Here is a 24,846-nt window from a genome sequence, read left to right as displayed (position 1 = left end):
AATTTTTGACCCCAAGAACGAGTTTAGGAGAGGGCCTCTCAACCCTGAAATGGTTAAAAACCATTTGCCTCTATTCACTCCCATCAAATACGCTCATGCATGCTTGCTGGAAGTCCAAACCCCTCGCACACAAAACCTCCTTTACCCCCTACCTCCAACATTTCCTAGGCTGACCTCTACCCTGCCTTCCCTCCACTACAGATTTTTACACTCTCGAAGTCATTCTGTTTTGTTCCATTCTCTCTGTATGTCTGAACCACCTCAACAACCCCTCCTCAGCCCTCTGGATAATAGTTTTGGTAATCCCGCACCTTCTCTTAATTTCTATGCTATGAATTCTCTGCATTATATTAACACCACCCATTGCCCTCAGACATGACATCTCCACTGCCTTCAGCCTTCTCCTCATTGCAACATTCATCACCCATGCTTCACACCCATATAGGAGTGTTGGTATAAATATATTCACATACATTCCCCTCTCTGCTTCCATGGACAAAGCTCTTTGTCTCCACAGACTCCCAAGTGCACCGCTCACCCTTTTTCCCTCATCAATTCTTTGATTCACTTCATCCTTCATAGACCCATCTGCTGACAAGTCCACTCCTAAATATCTGAATACATTCACCTCCTCCATACTCTCTCCCTCCAATCTGATATCCAATCTTTCGTCACCTAATCTTTTTGTTATCCTCATCACCTTATTCCTGTATTCACTTTTAATTTTCTTCTTTTACATACCCTACCAAATTCATCCACCAACCTCTGCAACTTCTCTTCAGATTACAACTGGATGAATATAAACTAACCGAAATATAAGTTGAGATCTTTACTTATAAAGGTGTCTAGGTGGTTATCTTTGACAGTTAATATATTTGGCACAATTAAGGGGATAAGCTCCTACACTACTCTTGGAATATAATGTATTATGTATACTTTTTAGTGATTTTTTTTTTTTAGTGATACTTATTCTTAATTAGTACATATAAGTATGTGTATGTGGTGCTAAGGGTACATTAATATACTGTACACAGATACACTAAATATGTACCAACGGGTACATTGCTGTGAGATTTACTCATTAATGTATAAGAAAAATAAGCAAATAAGCATGTACGTGTATGTGTTTATGGGCTCGGTAATGCTCGATATGACTTAGTAAGACTCAACTTGACTTAAATTTAGGCTGTGACTGACAATTTTTTTTTTATTAACACATTGGCCATCTCCCACCAAGGCAGGGTGGCCTGAGGAAGAAAAATTTTCATCATCATTCACTCCATCACTGTCTTGCCAGAGGTGCACTCACACTACAGTTATAAAACTGTAACATTAGCATCCTTCCTTCAGAGTGCAGGCACTGTACTTCCCATCTCCAGGTCTCAAGTCCGGCCTGCCAGTTTCCCTGAATCCCTTCATAAGTGTTACCTTGCTCACACTCCAACAGCATGTCAAGTCCTAGAAACCATTTGTCTCCATTTCCTTCTATCTAACAAGCTCACGCTGGAAGTCCAATCCCCTCGCACACAAAACCTCCTTTACCCCCCCTCCAACCTTTCCTAGGCCGACCCCTACACCGCCTTCCCTCCACTACAGCACCCACAGCAGTAAACTAACACCCAGGTACCTATTTTACTGCTAGGTGAACAGGGACAGCAGGTGTCTTAATCCTTTCAGGGTCGCGACCCCTGATCCTTAACTCGCTCTTTGGGTCGAAAAATATTTGAAAAAAGAAAAAAAATTTTCTTACCAAAATCTTAAGAATATTTTTCTAAGTGTTATAGAAAAAAATTGCGATCAATACTTACCGAGATATAGAGGCATTAAGTTAACAGAAAGTGAACCGCTTACAGCAACATTGACGACCGCCGGTCACTCGGTAATATTATATTTACATATATTCTACTTTTTTCTTGTATTTTTTAATATTTTTTTTCAAGTAACTTTTCTGGCCTGTGAGACCAATATACGGCATATTTTATGTATATTCACTCGTATGCTACACAACCACACAAACATTGTTATGATTATATTGTTTACAAAATGTTTACACAAACCAACAATAAAAAATGTTGTTTATTACTGTTTTTCTGTAATATATATACACAGAGTCACTGGACGAGTTCCTAGAAGTGCTGCAGCTTGTGGAACTCTTTGAAACATGGTGCTATGCACATGGTGTTTTACACTCCTCACACACAAAAGAGTGTCTGCATTTTTGTGGGCATTTTTTGTGTGTGCACAGACAAAACACCTGAGCAAATTTCTTCTTAGCAGGAGGCAGTTGTATTAGGTAGTGATCACCAGGCCTCAGAGGAGAGGGTAGTTGGTGATCAGTTCGTAGGCGGTTTTCTATTGCAGGTGTTCTTATTTTGTACTTGAATAATATTTGTCTGATGACAGACAAACAAAATTCACCATGTGCTGGATTGTTTCTGGTCTTCAACTTATACATATTATAAGCATTGAGCAAGGAAATGTCCAGAAGATGGAAAAAGAGTCTCACGTACCACTTATATCTCTTGCAAACACAAAACCCAATTTGCACATCACATTTGTCTGAATGCATATTGAGGATGTAGTCCATCACAGCTGTAGGTTTTAGAATCAAATCAAATCAAATCAAGTTTATTCTCTATAAGGATTACAATGCTGAGTTTACAGAATTTGGATATTGTGTGGTTTACATGTTTTAAAATACCAATTACAGAGGGGGCCACTAGAACACCTAGCATGGCTAGGCATTTTGGGCAGACGGGTTCATTGATTTCTTTATTCTGCCTGCCACTGTCTGTCATATAGTTTCGGTGAACTATTGTCAACAGTGTGACATCTTGTTTGTCATGCCACTGAAATGCCATGATGTCATTGGCAACAAATGCTTGCACCTCACCTCTATGAGTGCCTGCGTCAAACCTAGGCATGTGCTTACGATTTGCACGCACTGTGCTGCACACATATGTCATGTTCATTTGCAAAAAATCGCTGAGTAAGGGACTTATGTACCAGTTTTTTACTTTTTTTTTTTTTATTATTATCACACTGGCCGATTCCCACCAAGGCAGGGTGGCCCAAAAAAGAAAAACTTTCACCATCATTCACTCCATCACTGTCTTGCCAGAAGGGTGCTTTACAGTACAGTTTTTAAGCTGCAACATTAACACCCCTCCTTCAGAGTGCAGTTATCAGTATATAATGTATGCCCCTTACCAGGATATGGGTCTATCATTGTTCTAACCACATCTCCAGAGATGCCCAATAACTTCCTGGTACCTTGCAATGTATTACTTCCAGTGTGCACAATAATATCCAATACAAGACCACTGTAGCAATCACAAAGTACATACAAGCAACTTTTTACCAAAGCATTTCCTCTTGCTTGGTATATACTGCTTGAATGACAGTCTACCTTTGAACAAAATCAAAGACTCGTCAGTAACAAGCTTCCTGAAGGGATAAAAATACATAGAGGATGTCTGTTTCAGATATATAAACACATTCCTAATCTTACATAACCTGTCGTTTCTGTCAGGGCTGGTTTTGTCTGAGAAGTGTAGCATACGTAGTAGTAGCCCAAATTGATTCACTGGTATTATGTAACTGAAAGCTTGGGTTGAAATCAGGCGGTCTGTCGACCAGTATGATTTGACAGTGTGCTTATACACATGTGGCATAAGCATTATTGTGGCAAAGAAAGGATACATCTCAGCCACGGTTGTCTCCTTCCACTAGTGTAGGCATGATCTTGGTGAAAGAATTGTGTTTGCCATGGTGTAATCAAAATATGTGTTACTTTCCCTAACAGCAATTTCCATTAGGGGTTCAACAAAGAATAACTGGAAACATTCCAGTTCAGTGGCATTGTTCCCAAGTGTACAGAATGGCTGTATTCCACTTAGAGTTTCATCAAGGTGATGGGGATTGGGAACAAAATTGGCACCTAGCTGCCAATCCCAGATGCGGTCTGCTGGTGGGTACTGGATATTGACGGGCAGTTGTGGTTGTGGAGGTTGTGGTTGTGGAGGTTGTGGTTATGGAGGTTGTGGTTGTGCAGGTTGGTGTGGTGGGTGTGTGAGTGAGGGTGGGCTTTGTTTTAGCTGCATTGAATCAGCGGCGTGGCTACCAGCATGAGCCGCTGCTGGTGCCTCATGGCACATGACACCACCACCATCTGATGATGCATGCACATTATCCATCCGAATTGTAACAATATCATCTTCATTTTCACCATCTGTTCCTGTTGTACGGCCATGGGATGTACTGCGAGATGTACTCCTTCCCCTTGGAATAGCATATGGGGCACTACCAGAATGCATGTAGCGTCGTATATACTGATGTTTCACTGGAGAATATTTCACTTCGCTCTTGCTACTGGAACTGTTTTCAAGAGCTTGGATCTCATATTCACTGTCACTATCATCACCACTGCTCACATCTGAGTCCTGGACATGGGAAAATATGAATTTCCTCTTTCATTCTGGTACAACTGAACATGAACAAGACAGCCCTACACCAGAGGTGGAAGGTTGAGGGTCGTCTGGGTTTTCATCACTATTACCAGTATTATGGGCATTACTTTCGGTCACAAACTCCTCAATACCATGAAATTCACCTAACACTTATATCTGTGTTTGAACTATCACTTGGAACAGAAGAGTCCCAATTTGCTGGGGAGTGAGGAATTTCTTACCGCGAGGTATGGTAAACAAGGCATACTTAAATGGCATTCCCACAATGCAGTACCGGTGCCCTGATTTTTTTCATACTGTGCACACTGACCATGCAGACTCATTCACATGCAAGCCTACCAGCTTTCTCCCACTAGATTTGAAGGTGCTAGAATTTTGGTGTAGTATTACAGGACCGACACTGGCTCTCAAGCCGTAATACTACGAGATCGACCCTGAAAGGTTGAAGATTGAGACACTTATGCAACATATGGGAATCTTAATTCAGGAAACGTTTCGCCACACAGTGGCTTCATCAGTCCAATACAAAGTAGAAAGGCGTAAGGAGAGGAGGAGTTTGAGGTAATCAGTCCCTCAGCCTGGAGTCGATGTGTTCAGTCCATCAATCTTGTGGAATGTACAGCATAGGGCCATAGACGTGGCTTATATACTGTAGTGAGGTGAGGCGAAGCAGGAGGAGGTGGGGTCATAGTGGTATCATCCACTAGTCGAAGTAGGTCTTCGTCCAAAGGTTGGACAAGTGTTGAAGAATTCTTTGTAACAAGATCCCATGATGCTGCAGTGTCTGACAGTTGTGATGAATGGTTTAAAAAACCGACAAGTTGAAGATTGAGACACTTATGCAACATATGGGAATCTTTATTCAGGAAATGTTTCGCCACACAGTGGCTTCATCAGTCCAATACAAAGTAGAAAGGCGTAAGGAGAGGAGTAGTTTGAGGTAATCAGTCCCTCATTCATCACAACTGTCAGACACTGCAGCATCATGGGATCTTGTTACAAAGAATTCTTCAACACTTGTCCAACCTTTGGACGAAGACCTACTTCGACTAGTGGATGATACCACTATGACCCCACCTCCTCCTGCTTCGCCTCACCTCACTACAGTATATAAGCCACGTCTACGGCCCTATGCTGTACATTCTACAAGATTGATGGACTGAACACATCGACTCCAGGCTGAGGGACTGATTACCTCAAACTTCTCCTCTCTTTACGCTTTTCTACTTTGTATTGGACTGATGAAGCCACTGTGTGGCGAAACGTTTCCTGAATAAAGATTCCCATATGTTGCATAAGTGTCTCAATCTTCAACTTGTCGTTTTTTCAAACCATTCATCTCGACCCTGAAAGGGTTAACCCTTATACTGTCCAAACGTAGATCTACGTTCACTTGCATAGAGCTCCGAACGTAGATCTACGTTTTTTTACATGCCTTCAAATGTAAAATAAAACGTAGATCTATGTGCGGAGTGCTACACGAGTAAATGTAGATCTACGTTTGGACAGTTTAAGGGTTAAGGACAGTGTCTGGACAACAAAAGGGTTAATCTGAGCACTTGATCTACAAATTTCCTGTCCTTTCTGAATAAAAGCATTATCAAGTTTCCTTGTACATAATAAAAGACCAAAACAGTAAAAAAATCAGAAAAAAATTACATATGTTTATTTCTTGTGGGGCTTTGTCAGGCTGTGCATCTCCCAATGTGCTTTAGTACCAAAACACCTTGAAACACACATGATATCATAAGAGACTAATATACATAGTGTTAGACCTAGAATTCCCCCCCTAAAAAAAAGCAGTTATAATCTAGCATCAGTAAATTGTAAAATACAGTGGAACTCCGGATTTCATCCACACCGGATATCATATGATTCGGATTTCGAACACTTTTTTTGGCGAAATTTTGCTCTGGATTTCGTACCTCCTCCCAGAAATCATCTGTATTAGACACGTCTGGCCGCCCTAGATGCTGCCACTCATGCATATGTGTCTCAGTCTGGCTTTATCACTGGTTGAGTAAGCATTCATCCAAAACATTTCGTAATAATCCATTTTTTTTGTGCTTGTTTATTGAGTGCAACTGCAAAATAAGCCACCACCATGCTGATGCAAGCTGTATCGGCAACACGTTCAATGACAATACCTTGTCCCATTTCAGCCAGAAACAGCTCTGTGGACCTCGGATAGGGCTTTGATACCTGAAGTCCTTATGGAGGGGGATTTCCCTTCCAAACAATAACCTGTGTTCTTCCTCCCTCTCCCCTCCTCGCCATCCATACCCCAACAAGAGTCTTCAATAAAGGTGCTATGTTAAATGTTCATTTATCCATTTCACTAGTCATTTATGTTTCTTTCTCACTGTTTTCTATATGTAAAACTATAGTTATTCTTTAAAAATGTATTTTTTTTTTATTTGTGGGTGTCTGGAACGGATTAATTGTATTTACATTATTTCTCATGGGAAATATTGCTTCGGTTTTTGTCTGTTTCGGATTTAGACCTACCTTCTGGAACGGATTAAAGACGAAATCCAGGGTTCCACTGAATGTGATACTTAGGGCATATATGCCACTGTCACTGACAGGTGATTATTTTTCTTTCAAACTAAGAAAGAATATACAGTGGACCCTCAGCTAACAATATTAATCCATTCCTGAAAGCTCATTGTTAGCTGAAATTATCATTAGCTGAATTAATTTTCCCCATAAGAAATAATGGAAATCAAATTAATCTGTTCCTGACACCCCAAAGTATGAAAAAATTTTTTTTTTTTACCATATGAAATATTAATTTTAATACACACAAACTGAGACTTACCTTTACTGAAGATCTGGTGATGATTGATGGGATGGGAGGAGGGGAGAGTGTGGATATTGTTAATGTTTAGAAGGGGAATCCCCTTCCATTAGGACTTGAGGTAGCAAGTCCTTCTCCGGGGTTACTTCCCTTCTTCTTTTAATGCCACTAGGATCAACTTCAGAGTCACTGGACCTCTGTCGCACAACATATCTGTCCATAGAGGCCTTTACCTCCCGTTCCTTTATGACTTTCCTAAAGTGGGTCACAACATTCTCAGAAAAGAACTCGGTCGTAAGTCGGATGGTAGGTGTATATGCTTGTACATGCATGTGTAGTGTGGTCTAAGTGTAAGTAGAAGTAGCAAGATGTACCCGAAACCTTCCATGTTTATGAGACAAAAAAGACACCAGCAATCCTACCATCATGTAAAGCAATTACAAGTTTCTGTTTTCCACTCACTTTGTAATATGGTGGTACCTCCCTGGGTGGTTGCCGTCTACCAACCTACTACCTAGGAATTTTGTTCATATGCAGGAAATTTTATATTTGGGTATGCCATAGTTTAATGGTTAATTGTATTTTCCAAAGTTCTCCAGTTTTTTATATTTCTAAATGAAAATTTAGCTGCCTAACCCTTAAGGGAAAAATAAGCTGAAAGAGCTTCTAGAAGGGTATTACTTTTTGTTTGCTTCTTGTATCTAAATCTGAGTAATTTTTTGTGTGTAAATTATTTCTTCAGTGATGAAGATGAGACCAATGTTGACCCAGGATGTAGTGACCTTTTAGAAAAGATCCTCAGTCTTACCTCCATGGAGCACATTGTTCCCAAGTCGACAAGTGTCATCAAATATAGCCTCTTTCACCTGGCTGTTGAGTGGAATAGGTAAGTACATATGTCCTTTTGGTATGATATGGATTGACATATTCTTTAGCATATATACTTTATTGCAAGGAATGTAAGTTCCTATTCTGTGCAATAATTACTGTGCTGTAGTATCTATTCCGTAGACCGTCAGTTAACATGGCAGTTACGTTCCTGAAAACACAGTGTTACACGAAACCATGTTAAACAAACTGAAGAACTTATGGGAAAAAAATAGGGAAATGTTCCTGGGGCCCCAAAAACTGCCAAATTACTTTTTTTTTCAGGTTTCCAAATCTTACAAAAATAAAATTAATAATGTAATTGTTATTCATTGTTGTGATGCACTATTATGTTTAATGTATTGCTTAACCCTTTGACTGTTTTGGTTGTATATATACATCTTATGAGCCAGTGTTTCGGACGTACATATACTCAATAATTCTAGCGGCTTCAAATCAAGCAGGAGAAAGCTGGTAGGCCCACATGTGAGAGAATGTGTCTGTGTGGTCAGTGTGCACCACACTGTATGAGCGTACTCACCTAGTGGTTGCAGGAGTCGAATCACAGCTCCCGACCCTGCCCCTTCACTGGCCGCTACTGGGTCACTCTTCCTGCTCCATGATCTTTATCATGCCTCTTCTTAAAGCTATGTATGGATTCTGCCTCCACTACATCACTTCCCAGACTATTCCACTGCCTGACAACTCTGTGACTGAAGAAATACTTCCAAACATCCCTGTGGTTCATCTGAGTCTTCAACTTCCAACTGTGACCCATCTCTGGAACATCCTGTCTCTGTCCACCTTGTTGATTCCTCTCAGTATTTTATGTTATTATCATATCTCTCCTGTCCTCCAGTATCATCAGGTGTGTGTGTGTGTGTGTGTGTGTGTGTGTGTGTGTGTGTGTGTGTGTGTGTGTGTGTGTGTGTGTGTGTGTGTGTGTGTGTGTATGTGTGAGTGTGTGTGTGTGTGAGTGTGTGTGTGAATGAGTGTGTGTGAGTGAGTGTGTGAGTGAGTGTGTGTGAATGAGTGTGTGAATGAGTGTGTGTGAATGAGTGTGTGTGAATGAGTGTGTGTGAATGAGTGTGTGTGAATGAGTGTGTGTGAGAATGAGTGTGTGTGAGTGAGTGTGTGTGAGTGTGAGTGAGTGTGAGTATGTGAATGAGTGTGAGTATGTGAATGAGTGTGTGAATGAGTGTGTGTGAGTGAGTGTGTATGAGTGAGTGTGTGTGTGAGTGAGTGTGAGTGTGTGTGTGTGTGTGTGAGTGAGTGTGTGTGAGTGAGTGAGTGTGTGTGAGTGTGTGTGAGTGAGTGTGTGTGAGTGAGTGTGTGAGAGTGAGTGTGTGAGAGTGTGTGAGAGTGAGTGTGTGAGAGTGAGTGTGTGAGAGTGAGTGTGTGAGAGTGTGTGAGAGAGTGAGAATGTGAGGGGGAGAGACAAGTCATGTGTTGAGGTACTTTATCACCCCCTCCAAGCATCGTTTGACTGCCACATGGTTAAGCCCTGTCACTCAGCCTACACGGTTTGCAGTTTGTTCCAACATGACATACTTCCTCCAGCCAGTGTTCCTGTTTGATGTGATGCCCTCCCATGATGCACCACCTGGAGCTGAGGGCCCAGCATCGTGTACTGGTTATCACAGTGCCTTTTTACCTGTAATCAACCATAACAACCATCTGTATTTTCAGCACATTAAATTAATTTTTGTGACTCCTATTTCATATCTCTGACACCCATTTTATAGTACAGGTATATAATAGAAATTTCTTCTTCTTTCAACAAACCGGCCGTATCCCACCGAGGCGGGGTGGCCCAAACGAAAAACGAAAGTTTCTCCTTTTACATTTAGTAATATATACAGGGGAAGGGATTACTAGCCCCTTGCTCCTGGCATTTTAGTCGCCTCTTACAACACACATGGCTTACGGAGGAAGAATTCTGTTCCACTTCCCCATGGAGATAAGAGGAAATAAACAAGAACAAGAAAGAAAATAGAAGAAAACCCAGAGGGGTATGTATGTATATATATGCTTGTACATGTATGTGTATAGTGTGACCTAAGTGTAAGTAGAAGTAGCAAGATGTACCTGTAATCTTGCATATTTATGAGACAGACAAAAGACACCAGCAATCCTACCATCATGTAAAACAATTACAGGCTTTCATTTCACACTCACTTGGCAAGACGGTAGTACCCCCCTGGGCGGTTGCTGTCTACCAACCTACTACCTGTAATAATAGAAATTTATCACTTAAAAATCAAATGTCTATTCCTACACTTGTGCTATACATTGAAATTTGATCATAATAACAGTATGAAAATGTTACAAAACAATTATTGTTAGAGTTACAGTTGTAAGCAAGCCAACATTAAGTAAAGGATTTCAGGAAATCCTGATCAGCAGGGCTTATGTTCTCGAGATGGGAAGTACAGTGCCTGCATCCTTAAGGATAGGTGGATATGTTGTGGTTCAAAGGGTCATATGAAGTATGATATTCATGCACTTTTGCCAAGAGAGCTATTGCATCGTGAATGTGTTTATCTATTGGATCATTCTACCTTGGTGGGTAACTACTGGTTTAGAAAATAAATCAGAAATGCTTATTTTCAGTGGAATTATAGCTTCTGCTCACTTAGCAACATACTTGTTTACCAACACCTCAGACTTACGACAGGCTCTCTGACCAGTATGCGTACCTAAATAATGTATATTACAGCTGATTTCCTCTATTCTGTTTATTACAATATACAGTACACTACTGTATAAACATTTAAAAATATACCAGAAATGTAATAAATGGTGCAGAGGTGACATTAAAACAATATCAAAGATGGCTGACACATACCCACTACCATTTTAGTGTGGTCTTAGGAACAGAATTCCGTCATTAAGTGAGGAGAAGCTGTACTTATTGTTAGGTAAGCCTTTGTATTTAAAAAAAAAGTTGTGTGAGACAATAAATATGATGATAATTAATGAGGATGATGCAATCCATCAGGTTTAATGCCCTGAAAGCACTAGTGGAGACTGGAGTGCCTCCAGACAAGTTCCTGCAGGAGAGTAGCAATGCTGCTCTGGATGAAGCTGATGTCAATCTCTTCCGTCAGGTCAGCATTTTCATGTTTTTGCTTGCAATACTCCACCAATTTTCAAAAGTCTAAATCTGCTCACCATTAAGGACATCCATACTTATTCATGTGCCTACTACATACACAGAACAATACAAATATAAACCCTCCACTCAAACTTCTCACCAACCTTAATAGGACACATGACCATAACACAAGACACAGATCTCATTTTGATGTACCACGTATCCATATCACAATGTGTAAAAACTCTATGCACATAAAGGGCCCCAAAATATGGAATTCATTACCAGAAGATACTAAAGTAACCCGGTCTGAAAATCAATTTAAGACTCTTCTCAAAAGCCACTTAATCACCATAGACTAAATACTCAGTACTCATATAATCAATATGTATTCCCATATAATTTCAGCAACTACTTTTGAACCTTTTATCCATTGTCAACAGGAATGTAATTGAATTATTGTTTTCACAAGAAGCATTTTTGAATATATGAATATATCTTTTGTCTTATATAAACTAGATTCACCTATAATTAATAATCTACTGTACAACTATGATATAATTAATATTCTATTGTACAACTATGATATAATTCTTAGTGTTAAGTAGTCAGTAAGCCAATAATGTTAAGTCGGCCCATAATGCCTAGGCATAACAGAGGCTCTCTTTGCATTGCAACCCATTATTGTAAATACATAATCTCAATGTACTATTTGCAAAGACATAAATAAATAAATAAAATGCAGAGCAAAGCTGTGGAAGGAGAAACACCCCCTCATGTAAAGAAGAGGAGAAAAACTCTGAGACCAGGACCAGGCCATCCTCTGAGCTCTGAAGTCTGCAGTTGATGTCTTTTAGAAATGGATTGGCCTGAGTCATAGCTTGCAGTCTCAGGAACCAGGGTTGTTTAGAATACCAGGTAGCAAAGAATGTGAAACAAAGTAAGCAGGAAACATACTTGAGCAATGGTGTGAGCAGAAGGGATAGGGCACCAATTGTCTTGGCATTTGTGGAACATTATTTCAACCACTTGTTCCAGGGGGGGAGAGAGAGAGCTGGCCAGCCAGCCAGCTGTCTGTCTCTGTCTCTCTGTCTGTCTCTCTCTGGCTCTCTCTCTCTCTCTCTGGCTCTCTCTTTTTTTTTTTTTTTTTTTTTTTACACAGGGTTTGTCAAGGTTAAGGATCCCTAGCTTTATTGACAAGCTATTTACAGGTTAAGGATTCCTAACTTTATTGGCAAGCTAAGAGCTGTTACCTACATCAGCTCATTTGAAAGTATTTTTATTGTTTTATTGTTATGGCTCTCTCTCTCTCTCTCTCTCTGGCTCTCTCTCTGGTTCACTCTCTGGCTCTCTCTGGCTCTCTCTCTGGCTCTCTCTCTGGCTCTCTCTCTGGCTCTCTCTCTGGCTCTCTCTCTGGCTCTGTCTCTGGCTCTCTCTCTGGCTCTCTCTCTCTGGCTCTCTCTCTCTGGCTCTCTCTCTCTGGCTCTCTCTCTCTGGCTCTCTCTCTGGCTCTCTCTCTCTCTGGCTCTCTCTCTCTCTGGCTCTCTCTCTCTCTGGCTCTCTCTCTGGCTCTCTCTCTCTGGCTCTCTCTCTCTCTGGCTCTCTCTCTCTCTGGCTCTCTCTCTCTCTGGCTCTCTCTCTGGCTCTCTCTCTCTCTGGCTCTCTCTCTCTCTGGCTCTCTCTCTCTCTGGCTCTCTCTCTGGCTCTCTCTCTCTCTGGCTCTCTCTCTGGCTCTCTCTCTCTCTGGCTCTCTCTCTCTCTCTCTCTCTCTCTCTCTCTCTCTCTCTCTCTCTCTCTCTCTCTCTCTCTCTCTCTCTCTGGCTCTCTGGCTCTCTCTCTGGCTCTCTCTCTGGCTCTCTCTCTCTCTGGCTCTTTTTTTTTTTTTACACAGGGTTTGACAAGGTTAAGGATCCCTAGCGTTATTGACAAGCTATTTACAGGTTAAGGATTCCTAACTTTATTGGCAAGCTAAGAGCTGTTACCTACATCAGCTCATTTGAAAGCAATTTTTATTGTTATGAGACATACAAGTAGGGAACAGGATGAAATTGGAGCCATCTGTGGGCCAGCATTTTCATGTGATCAACTGACTTTATCTTGTTGACATCATTATGCTGTACGAATGTGTTCCATACTTGAGTCATCCTGGGTATATATGATCTCAGATGGAGTGATGTTCTGGAGAAGGGTACAGCCAGAGTGAAGTTGCTGCTTTCTGCCGTCTTGTGGCATAAAAGCTTGTTTCATGCTGTCCTCGAAGTGGATCCAAGTGTGGTACTTTGACAATATTGGCCTTGTACATAACAGTAAGGCCACCCACATCCCTCCTATGTTGAAGGCTCTGCTGAAATGACAGATCTATCCAGGATGGATCCAGGCGAGAGATGAGACGTCTTGCTCTGTTCTCTACTCTGTCAAGCAGTTGCAGATGAGAAGGGGGGCAGGCAAACCAAGAAAGTGGAGCATACTCAAGGTGTGAGCGTACTTGTGCCTCATACAGAATCTTGCAAACCCTACTGTCAAGTAGATGCGAGATACGGCGAAGTGCTGTAAGCTTCCTGGCTGCCTTGTTTGCAAGATTTACAACATGGTTCTTCATGGTTAGTTTGGAGTCAAATTTCACCCCAAGGATATCAACTTCTTCTCCAGGTGCCAGCACCCTCCCATTCATCCTTACTACTGCACCAGCATTACCATCCTGATGCCTAGAGGCGATTATCATTTGCATTTTCTCAGGTGCAAATGTTACTTGCCATCTATTTCCCCAAGCTGATATAGCTCTCAGCTGGTGATTGATGTAGCTTAGATCAGCTGGCATTTCTTCTCTTGGATAAGTGAATGTCAGTGTACAGTCGTCTGCATATGCATGTGATTCTGGGATGAGATGAAGAAGGTCGTTGAAGTAGACATTCCATAACAATGGTCCCAGCACGCTTCCTTGTGGAACACTTGCCCCAATAGGATGTCTTGCTGATTCCATTCCATTGAGAACTACACTTAGAGATCTACCATGAAGGTAATCACTGAGGAGACATAGCATATAGCCTGCAATTCCCAGTGCTTGAAGTTTTGCTAAGAGGCCCTGGTGCAACACCCGATTGTAAGTGCCAGCAATGTCCAGGTCTACCACACAGCTGACTTTGGATTCATCCAGTGACTGGTGCCACTAGTGGAGAGGTTTAACAACAGATCAGCAGCAGAGTAACCTTTCCTGAAGCCATATTGACGATCACAAGGTAGCGAATGATAGTCAAAAAACTCTGTCATTTGTCTTGAGATGATTGTCTCAAGGATCTTACCAGTGATTGACAGGAGTGACACTGGTGTGTAGTAGCTGATTTCTGCTCTGCTCTTCTTTTTGTGAACAGGGACTGCATTTGCCTCTTTCCATAGAGAGGGCCATTTACACTGTACTAGGCAGTGCTGAAAGATGCGAGTTAGAGGTGCTGCTAGCTGGTCTGCACATCTCAGCAATCTTGGGCTCAACTTGTCTGGGCCCACAGCCATTTCTTGGTCAAGCAATTTAAGAAGGAAATGCACCTCCTCCTGCCTTATTGTCACCACTGACAGTTTTGACACAGTTCTTGCAGCTAGCCAAGGAGGGTCCCTTGCTGGATCAGGAACTTGCATTTTGGTAGCAAAGTGTTCAGCAAAGAGGTCCTCCTTCTCTTGACTACTAGTAGAGGTGGTCCCATCCTGTTGATTTAGAGGTGGAATGAGTTCATCAGGCAGATAACCTTGTCTGTCCTTGACCAGGGACCACCAGGTTTTGGAGCCTACCCTACCTGATGCTAACTTTCTTTTAATGTCCACCTCCCATTTAGCAATGGCCCACTTTTGAACGTCACCCATGTGCCTACAGGCTTGCCTGTGTAAGTTCCTGTTATAGGTAGTAGGATGTCTCATACCTTCGCCATGCTTTGTACTTAGCAGTAGCAGCCTCTCTACAATGAAAGCCAAACCATGGCTGATCTGTAGGCTTCGTCACATATTGCCAGTGAGGAATGTTTTCTTGTTGTAGATTAAGGATGTATCCAGTGAAGGCTTTCACTTGGTTGTCAACATCCCCTTGGAGAAGAGCATTCCAATCGGTGGTGGCGAGCTCAGAGCGAAGGGCTGGCCAATTACCTCTTTCCCATAGCCAGGTTATGCGTGTGGACTCCTCACCTCGTTCTGTTGGGATCTTAAGTGTCGTAAAAACAGCCTTGTGGTCAGACGATCCAACATAGCCAAGGGGTTGACAAGTGACTATGCCTTCTGCCAGATCACTCACTACTGGGTCAAGGGAGGAGCCAGAGATGTGAGTAGGGAAATCAACAAAGTTTCTCATGTCAAACACTGCAAGAAGGTCATCAAAGTCCCTCTGTATAAGGTGCTGGTTGAGGTCACCAACAATTATGATATGTTGACAGTTGTGTTGTAGCAGAAGGGAGTCAATATTTTCCATTAGGAAGTTGATGGGGTTTGCATGTTGCCACTGAAGGGTGGGATTAAATTATATGGAATCAAATTCAAAATGGGAATTGACACGGTTACTTTTTGCTGATGATACTGTGCTATTTATTCATGTAAGAGATTTTAACCATCCAATTGATTTTCAAAAAGTTGAGAAAGTAGTATCAAGCAAGTCCATGGTCGACAGGAATATAATTGAATCCTGTTTCATAAAAAGCAGTTTTGACAATAATATGAATATTTCCTTTGGTTTATATAAATTAGATCCATTTATAATTAATAGAATTTGGGAAGAATTTAATAATACACTGGACAAATAATAATTTTTAAAATTTTCTTGGGTAGAATAGTTGGTGGGTTGTGCAAAGGACCTGTCCAGTTGGGCCGGCGCGCGTCAGGTATTTAACCGTTGTGGGATCTGATAGTGAGGTGTTGGCCAGACCCCTTATATACCTTCCTTGGATGCTTTACTTTCATAGTTCCTTGATAATGTGAGTAGTCACGAAAGCACTTGGAATTTCTCTATTCTTTCAGAGTGGTTGTTTTGCACATTCTGAAATCACCTGTTTACTGTGATCTTATTGCATATATATATACATGTAAATATATATATATATATACATGTAAATATATATATATATATATATATATATATATATATATATATATATATATATATATATATATATAGTCTATAGTGTACAGTGCATAGTATGTGCATGGCATGCGCATAGCATGTGTAGTGTATAGCGGTGTGTCGTTGATAGTGGGGGCTGTGCACAGAGCATAGTGGTGTATAGTAACATGTGCACAGAGCATTGTGGTGTATAGTGACTTGTCCTGGGAGTGAGTGCCCTACTCCGCCTCATCACACATCTTCCTCTCCTCCCTTTCCTCCACCACCCACCACAAGGACGGGAGACCCCTATCCTCCACCTACCACCACCATGAACCACATGCGGAATGTGCCATGCGCCATTTTCCCTTCAGCCTGGGCTTACCACATAGTCTGAGGTATGGCAGATGATGAAGCCAGCCAGCCACAAAGCCAATGAAACAATGCACCCAACAATGAAAGAAGAGGCACATGTCAGGTGTGTGGAGAGTTTCGAGCACGCAACAGGGATGGCCACATTCGTGCACACAATGGGTGTGCAGGATCACATATGCCCCCCAGCAGAGAGCAGCCCACAGCCTCCACAGGCAGATGACAATTCCAATGGCAACCTTGTCACTTGCAATAACCTTCTGTTGGCATTCAAATCCACTGCTAGCAGTACACTATCCCACATCCCTAAAGCGGCTTGCCCATCTGCAGCAGGGAAATTCACAGACCTTCTTAAGCGGGTGAATGGATGTTCCACCAACTTTGAAGCCCGAGGCACCATCCAAGCATGGCGCAACCTACTCTTGTTCGGCAATGTCTGTCTTGCAGTTCCTGAAAGACGAGGCAAACTGCTAACCACGTCAGTTATTAAGGCAGTGCGCAACTACCCAAGAACGGACAACTGTGTCCCTCTGCCCCATCATCGCAGGAATCAAAGAGGTAGACCCAAGAAAAGTCCCACTGAAAATGGGAAAATTTGCACACAGGTTAGCAAAAAAATCGAAGAAGGTAACACAGTGGGAGCAATAAGAATAATTACAAGTGATGACCCTGTAGCCCCCAAGGATGAGACCACGGCCCAAGCACTAAGAGACAAGCATCCAACCAGGGACACCATAGCCATCAACGACAACCCTGAGGAAGACCCCATCATTGAACAATTAATTTTGCCAGAATCGGAAGTCTATAAGGCGATAGTGTCATTTCCAGCAGGATCTGCAGGAGGTTACACTGGAATTCGACCTCAGCACCTCAAAGAGATGGTAAATCCAGTACTCGGTGAATCTGCATCAATTCTTCTCACCGAGTTAACAACTTTCGTCAACAATTGCCTGGCTGGGCGAATCCCAGAAGAAATTAAACCTTTCTTTTTTGGAGCCTCACTATGTGCTTTGAAGAAGAGGGATGGGGGAATCAGACCCATTGCAGTTGGAAACACCCTTCGCCGTCTCGTTGCCAAAGCAGCAGTGAGAAACATTCGCCTAGAAGCTGCCACTTTACTCCAGTCACACCAACTGGGCTTTGGGGTCTCTCAAGGCAGTGAAGCTGCAGCTCATGCCGTAAGGGCCTACATCAGGGACCTACCAGAAGACAAGGCCATAGTCACACTTGATTTTAGAAATTCCTTTAATATGGTGAAGAGAGATGCTTTTTTGCCAGCTGTTCGGAATCGGTTTCCCAGTCTTTTTCCCTTCATTTCAGCCGGCTACAGCAAACCCTCAATTCTTTTGTTTGGAGAACATGAAATTCAATCATCAGAGGGTGTTCAGCAGGGTGACCCACTCGCTCCACTTCTCTTCTGCTTGGCAGTAAGAGAACTAATTTCCAGCCTACGCAGTGAGCTCAATATCTGGTACTTGGATGATGGCACTCTGGCAGGTACTGAAGAGTCCCTGGTGGGGGACCTACAACTGGTGAAAACACAGGGAGAAGACTTGGGACTCATCCTCAATCCCTCCAAGTGTGAAATCATCACAGCGAACCAGGAAATAATCAATGCTGTGCGAAGAATCCTCCCGGAAGTTTCAACTACCACTCCGTCCAACAGTACCCTCTTGGGGGCACCGCTGGGTCACCAGGCCATCGACACTGTCCTCAGGGACAAATTGAATGACCTGATGAGAATGGAGGAGAGAATAAGCGATCTTGATGCCCATGATGCTCTGTATCTCCTCACAAGGTGTCTTACTATGCCAAGACTCACTCACTTCTTGAGGTGTGCACCCTCTTTTGACAACCCAACACTTGATGAATATGATGCACACCTGAGATCAACTTTTAAGAAGGCACTGAACCTGTCACTAGAGGATGAGCAATGGGATCAGGCAACCCTCCCAGTGCGACTGGGAGGTATAGGGGTGCGTAAAGCAACGCATGTTGCTTTACCTGCTTTTCTGTTTTCGTGTTTGGCTTCTGGTGCACTAGTCAAGAAGATAGTACCCGAACGCTTGAGAGACGTGGTAGGAGCTTAAGACCCCAGGTTTACTGAAGCAGCGATTCGGTGGGACACCCTTACAGACTCCTCCAGTAGACCAGCTCCTCCCAAACAGCACAAACAGTCCCAATGGGACAAACCGATCATGGAAAAAATCGCCAACACAATGCTCTCCAATGCTTCAGGAAAGGACAAAGCTCGTCTCCTGGCAGTGAAGGCACCACACTCAGGACATTTCCTGTTAGCTGTTCCCAATTCCTCCCTGGGCACCCGTCTCGACCCACAGGCCATTCGGATTGGTGTTGCTCTTCGCCTAGCCTCCCCCATCCTCACTGAACGTAGGTGTATTTGCGGCAGGGCGACAGCTGATCAATTCGGACTTCATGGTCTTGTGTGTCACACAGCAGAAGGGAAGTATGCCAGACATGAAGAGGTCAATGACATCATAAAGAGAAACCTCACCTCAGCCCGTTGCCCATCTCAACGGGAACCCCAAGTACAGAGGTCTGATGGAAGTCAAAAGCGTCCTGATGGAGCCACTATGCTACCCTGGAAGGATGGAAAGCAGATTGCCTGGGACTACACCTGTGCTGCCACATTGGCAGTCACCTACTTGCCATACTCCATAGTGGAAGGGGGTGGAGCTGCCAGCCACAGGGAGACCCAGAAGATCCAAAAATATGAAGACCTTCCCCCTTGCTATAACTTCATTCCAATAGGGTCGGAGACCCTTGGAGCAAGGGGCAAGTGTGCTCTAAAGTTCCTCAAAGAGCTGGGTGAAAAGCTCATCATAGAAACCAAGGACCACAGGGCGACCAGCTTTCTCTTTCAGAGACTCAATGTTGCGATCCAGAGAGGAAATGCCTGCAGCATTCTGGGCACGCGGCCCACCGCAGGGGAGCTGGACGAAGTATTCGAGATGTAGCTCTGAGTTACCTATGTTGTTTTGCTTTCTGTTGTATTTTTGTGAATGTTTGGCCAATGTATTTTTGTCTTTAAATAAAACATACTTGAAATATTGGGGGTGATAGGAGAAAATTCTCAAACAGCTTCAGGGAAAACCTTGAGTTTTCCCTGAAGCAAGTTTATTCTTTTCTCTGAGGATGAGGGTCCCCATGACAGTTCTAGAGGTGGTACCTCCCTATATTTATGTATATATTATATATATATATATATATATATATATATATATATATATATATATATATATATATATATATATATATATATATATGTGTGTGTGTGTGTGTGTGTGTGTGTGTGTGTGTGAAAGGGGGTAAAGCAGCTGGAACTGATGGGATCATGACAGAAATGTTAAAAGCAGGGGGGGATATAGTGTTGGAGTGGTTGGTACTTTTGTTTAATAAATGTATGAAAGAGGGGAAGGTACCTAGGGATTGGCGGAGAGCGTGTATAGTCCCTTTATATAAAGGGAAAGGGGACAAAAGAGACTGTAAAAATTATAGAGGAATAAGCTTACTGAGTATACCAGGAAAAGTGTACGGTAGGGTTATAATTGAAAGAATTAGAGGTAAGACAGAATGTAGGATTGCAGATGAGCAAGGAGGTTTCAGAGTGGGTAGGGGATGTGTAGATCAGGTGTTTACATTGAAGCATATATGTGAACAGTATTTAGATAAAGATAGGGAAGTTTTTATTGCATTTATGGATTTAGAAAAGGCATATGATAGAGTGGATAGAGGAGCAATGTGGCAGATGTTGCAAGTATATGGAATAGGTGGTAAGTTATTAAATGCTGTAAAGAGTTTTTATGAAGATAGTGAGGCTCAGGTTAGGGTGTGTAGAAGAGAGGGAGACTACTTCCCGGTAAAAGTAGGTCTTAGACAGGGATGTGTAATGTCACCATGGTTGTTTAACCCTTTGACTGTCGAAGGGCCAAATCCTGAAGTTGCTTCTGGTGTCGCAAAATATTCGAAAAAAAAAAAAATTATTTTTTCTTATGAAATGATAGAGAATCTTTTCCCGATTGTAAAGACACCAAAAAAAACGAAATTTGATGGAAAACTGACGGAATTACGCTCTCGCGAAGTTAGCGACTTCGGCGATATTTAAAAATCGGCAATTTTCGCCCACTTTGAGCCCTATTTTCGGCTAATTCCGTTATTCCAGTCAACCAAACTCATAACTATTTCTTCAGAACTCTATTTTTTCTATCGATTGAGTACAAGAAACTGCCCATTTACCGATTTCAACTACCCAATAACATGGTCAGAAATTTGCAATTTGGCCAATTTCACGAAAATTAAAAAATACGACAATTTCAAAATAAGGTCCAGAATGAACAATGCAGACATTCCTGGCTCTAAAATAACATTTTCTTTGTTCATCAGTCATGTCTCCAGGTCCCTGTGATATTACTCTTGCTTTTTATTTTGAAATTTTATTCAAACAAAAAATAGAAGATTTACTGTTATGCAGACTACTGCAATACTGTAATAATTGTAAAAATTACATCAACCCATTCATGACTGCATATTAGAATGGCTATTTGGACATTTATTGGACAATGACATCATTTGTTCACTTTTGAACATCGGCAAAAATCAAACATTTCCTGTACTTTGTGCTCCATTTCCAGGTTCTTTTTATAGTAAAATTAATCAAAATCACATCCATTTCTATAATATAGTTTCCATTCTATCAAATGAGACCAAGAAAACGAGAATACAACCACAAATACTATACGAAAATAGACCACAAAGTCGGCATTTTAATTAAAAAAAACGGTCGGAGTTTTTTTTTTCTCATTATGCACTGCGTGCTCCAGGATTTTTTTTATGTGGTGCACACTGACCACACAGACCCATTCTCTCACATGTGGGCCTACTAGCTTTCTCCTGCCTGATTTGAAGCCGCTAGAATTTATGAGTATATATACGTCAAACACGGTACCTCGGAAACGTATATATACGGCCGCGACAGTCAAAGGGTTAATATATTTATAGATGGGGTTGTAAAGGAAGTAAATGCTAGGGTGTTTGGGAGAGGGGTGGGATTAAATTATGGGGAATCAAATTCAAAATGGGAATTGACACAGTTACTTTTTGCTGATGATACTGTGCTTATGGGAGATTCTAAAGAAAAATTGCAAAGGTTAGTGGATGAGTTTGGGAATGTGTGTAAAGGTAGAAAGTTGAAAGTGAACATAGAAAAGAGTAAGGTGATGAGGGTGTCAAATGATTTAGATAAAGAAAAATTGGATATCAAATTGGGGAGGAGGAGTATGGAAGAAGTGAATGTTTTCAGATACTTGGGAGTTGACGTGTCGGCGGATGGATTTATGAAGGATGAGGTTAATCATAGAATTGATGAGGGAAAAAAGGTGAGTGGTGCATTGAGGTATATGTGGAGTCAAAAAACGTTATCTATGGAGGCAAAGAAGGGAATGTATGAAAGTATAGTAGTACCAACACTTATATGGGTGTGAAGCTTGGGTGGTAAATGCAGCAGCGAGGAGACGGTTGGAGGCAGTGGAGATGTCCTGTTTAAGGGCAATGTGTGGTGTAAATATTATGCAGAAAATTCGGAGTGTGGAAATTAGGAGAAGGTGTGGAGTTAATAAAAGTATTAGTCAGAGGGCAGAAGAGGGGTTGTTGAGGTGGTTTGGTCATTTAGAGAGAATGGATCAAAGTAGAATGACATGGAAAGCATATAAATCTATAGGGGAAGGAAGGCGGGGTAGGGGTCGTCCTCGAAAGGGTTGGAGAGAGGGGATAAAGGAGGTTTTGTGGGTAAGGGGCTTGGACTTCCAGCAAGCGTGCGTGAGCGTGTTAGATAGGAGTGAATGGAGACGAATGGTACTTGGGACCTGACGATCTGTTGGAGTGTGAGCAGGGTAATATTTAGTGAAGGGATTCAGGGAAACCGGTTATTTTCATATAGTCGGACTTGAGTCCTGGAAATGGGAAGTACAATGCCTGCACTTTAAAGGAGGGGTTTGGGATATTGGCAGTTTGGAGGGATATGTTGTGTATCTTTATATGTGTATGCTTCTAGACTGTTGTATTCTGAGCACCTCTGCAAAAACAGTGATAATGTGCGAGTGTGGTGAAAGTGTTGAATGATGATGAAAGTATTTTCTTTTTGGGGATTTTCTTTCTTTTTTGGGTCACCCTGCCTCGGTGGGAGACGGCCGACTTGTTGAAAAATATATATATATATATGTGCTCTTGGGAGATTCTGAAGAGAAGTTGCAGAGATTGGTGGATGAATTTGGTAGGGTGTGCAAAAGAAGAAAATTAAAGGTGAATACAGGAAAGAGTAAGGTTATGAGGATAACAAAAAGATTAGGTGATGAAAGATTGAATATCAGATTGGAGGGAGAGAGTATGGAGGAGGTGAACGTATTCAGATATTTGGGAGTGGACGTGTCAGCGGATGGGTCTATGAAAGATGAGGTGAATCATAGAATTGATGAGGGAAAAAGAGTGAGTGGTGCACTTAGGAGTCTGTGGAAACAAAGAACTTTGTCCTTGGAGGCAAAGAGGGAATGTATGAGAGTATAGTTTTACCAACGCTCTTATAGGGTGTGAAGCGTGGGTGATGAATGTTGCAGCGAGAGAAGGCTGGAGGCAGTGGAGATGTCATGTCTGAGGGCAATGTGTGTGGTGAATATAATGCAGAGAATTCAGTAGTTTGGAAGTTAGGAGGTGTGGGAGGGTTACCAAAACTGTTGTCCAGAGGGCTGAGGAAGGGTTGTTGAGGTGGTTCGGACATGTAGAGAGAATGGAGGCGAAACAGAATGACTTCAAGAGTGTATCAGTCTGTAGTGGAAGGAAGGTGGGGTAGAGGGTGGCCTAGGAAGGGGTTGGAGGAGGGGGTAAAGGAGGTTTTGTGTGCGAGGGGCTTGGACTTCCAGCAGGCATGCGTGGCGTGTTTGATAGGAGAATGGAGACAAATGGTTTTTAATACTTAGGCGTGCTGTTGGAGTGTGAGCAAAGTAACATTTATGAAGGATTCAGAAACCGGCAGGCGGACTTGAGTCCTGGAGATGGGAAGTACAGTGCCTGCACTCTGAAGGAGGAGGGGTGTTAATGTTGCAGTTTAAAAACTGTAGTGTAAAGCACCCTTCTGGCAAGACAGTGATGGAGTGAATGATGGTGAAAGTTTTTCTTTTTCGGGCCACCCTGCCTTGGTGGGAATCGGCCGGTGTGATAATAAAAAAAAAAAAAAATAATAAATATATATATATATGTATACACACACACACACACTCCTAGGTAGTAGGTTGGTAGACAGCAACCACCCAGGGAGGTACTTCCATGCTGCCAAGTGAATGTAAAACAAAACCCTGTAATTGTTTTACATGATGGTAGGATTGCTGGTGTCTTTTGTCTGTCTCAAATATGCAAGATTACAGGTACGTCTTGCTACTTCTACTTACTCTTAGGAAAGGAAATGAGTGAGCTACTCAAGTCCCAATATGACTCAGTTTTTAGCAAGCCGCTAACCAGACTGACAGCTGAAGATCAAAATGAATTTTTTATGAGAGAGGCACAAAATTTGGTTAACACAAGCCTATCCCATGTTATCCTGACGCCAAATGACTTCGAACAGGCGATAAATGACATGCCCATGCACTCTGCCCCAGGGCCAGACTCATGGAACTCCGTGTTCATCAAGAACTGCAAGATGCCCCTATCACGAGCCTTTTCCATCCTATGGAGGAGGAGCATGGACACGGGGTCGTCCCACAGTTACTAAAAACAACAGACATAGCCCCACTCCACAAAGGGGGCAGTAAAGCAACAGCAAAGAACTACAGACCGATAGCACTAACATCCCATATCATAAAAATCTTTGAAAGGGCCCTAAGAAGCAAGATCACCACCCATCTAGAAACCCATCAGTTACACAACCCAGGGCAACATGGATTTAGAACAGGTCGCTCCTGTCTGTCTCAACTATTGGATCACTATGACAAGGTCCTAGATGCACTAGAAGACAAAAAGAATGCAGATGTAATATATACAGACTTGGCAAAAGCCTTCGACAAGTGTGACCATGGCATAATAGCGCACAAAATGCATGCTAAAGGAATAACAGGAAAAGTCGGTCAATGGATCTATAATTTCCTCACTAACAGAACACAGAGAA

General features: G+C 42.2%; 1 protein-coding gene across 6 annotated transcripts in view; it reads left to right on the top strand.

Annotated features, from left to right (window-relative positions):
• The window catches only part of LOC128692596 (ankyrin repeat and SOCS box protein 3), a 197,648-nt gene that overhangs the window by 23,763 nt on the left and 149,039 nt on the right, over positions 1-24,846 (top strand). For all 6 annotated transcript variants that reach the window (XM_053781781.2, XM_070089831.1, XM_070089829.1 and 3 more), the window contains exons 7-8: positions 8,012-8,155; positions 11,138-11,246. In XM_053781781.2, the coding sequence (XP_053637756.2) occupies positions 8,012-8,155; positions 11,138-11,246 (253 nt within the window). The remainder of the gene's footprint in view (positions 1-8,011; positions 8,156-11,137; positions 11,247-24,846) is intronic.

This window comes from Cherax quadricarinatus, chromosome 30 (assembly GCF_038502225.1).
Source record: "Cherax quadricarinatus isolate ZL_2023a chromosome 30, ASM3850222v1, whole genome shotgun sequence".
Taxonomy (NCBI): Eukaryota; Metazoa; Arthropoda; class Malacostraca; order Decapoda; family Parastacidae; genus Cherax; species Cherax quadricarinatus.
The sequence above is the reverse complement of the archived record's forward strand: the minus strand, read 5'-3'. Positions and strand labels throughout refer to the sequence as shown.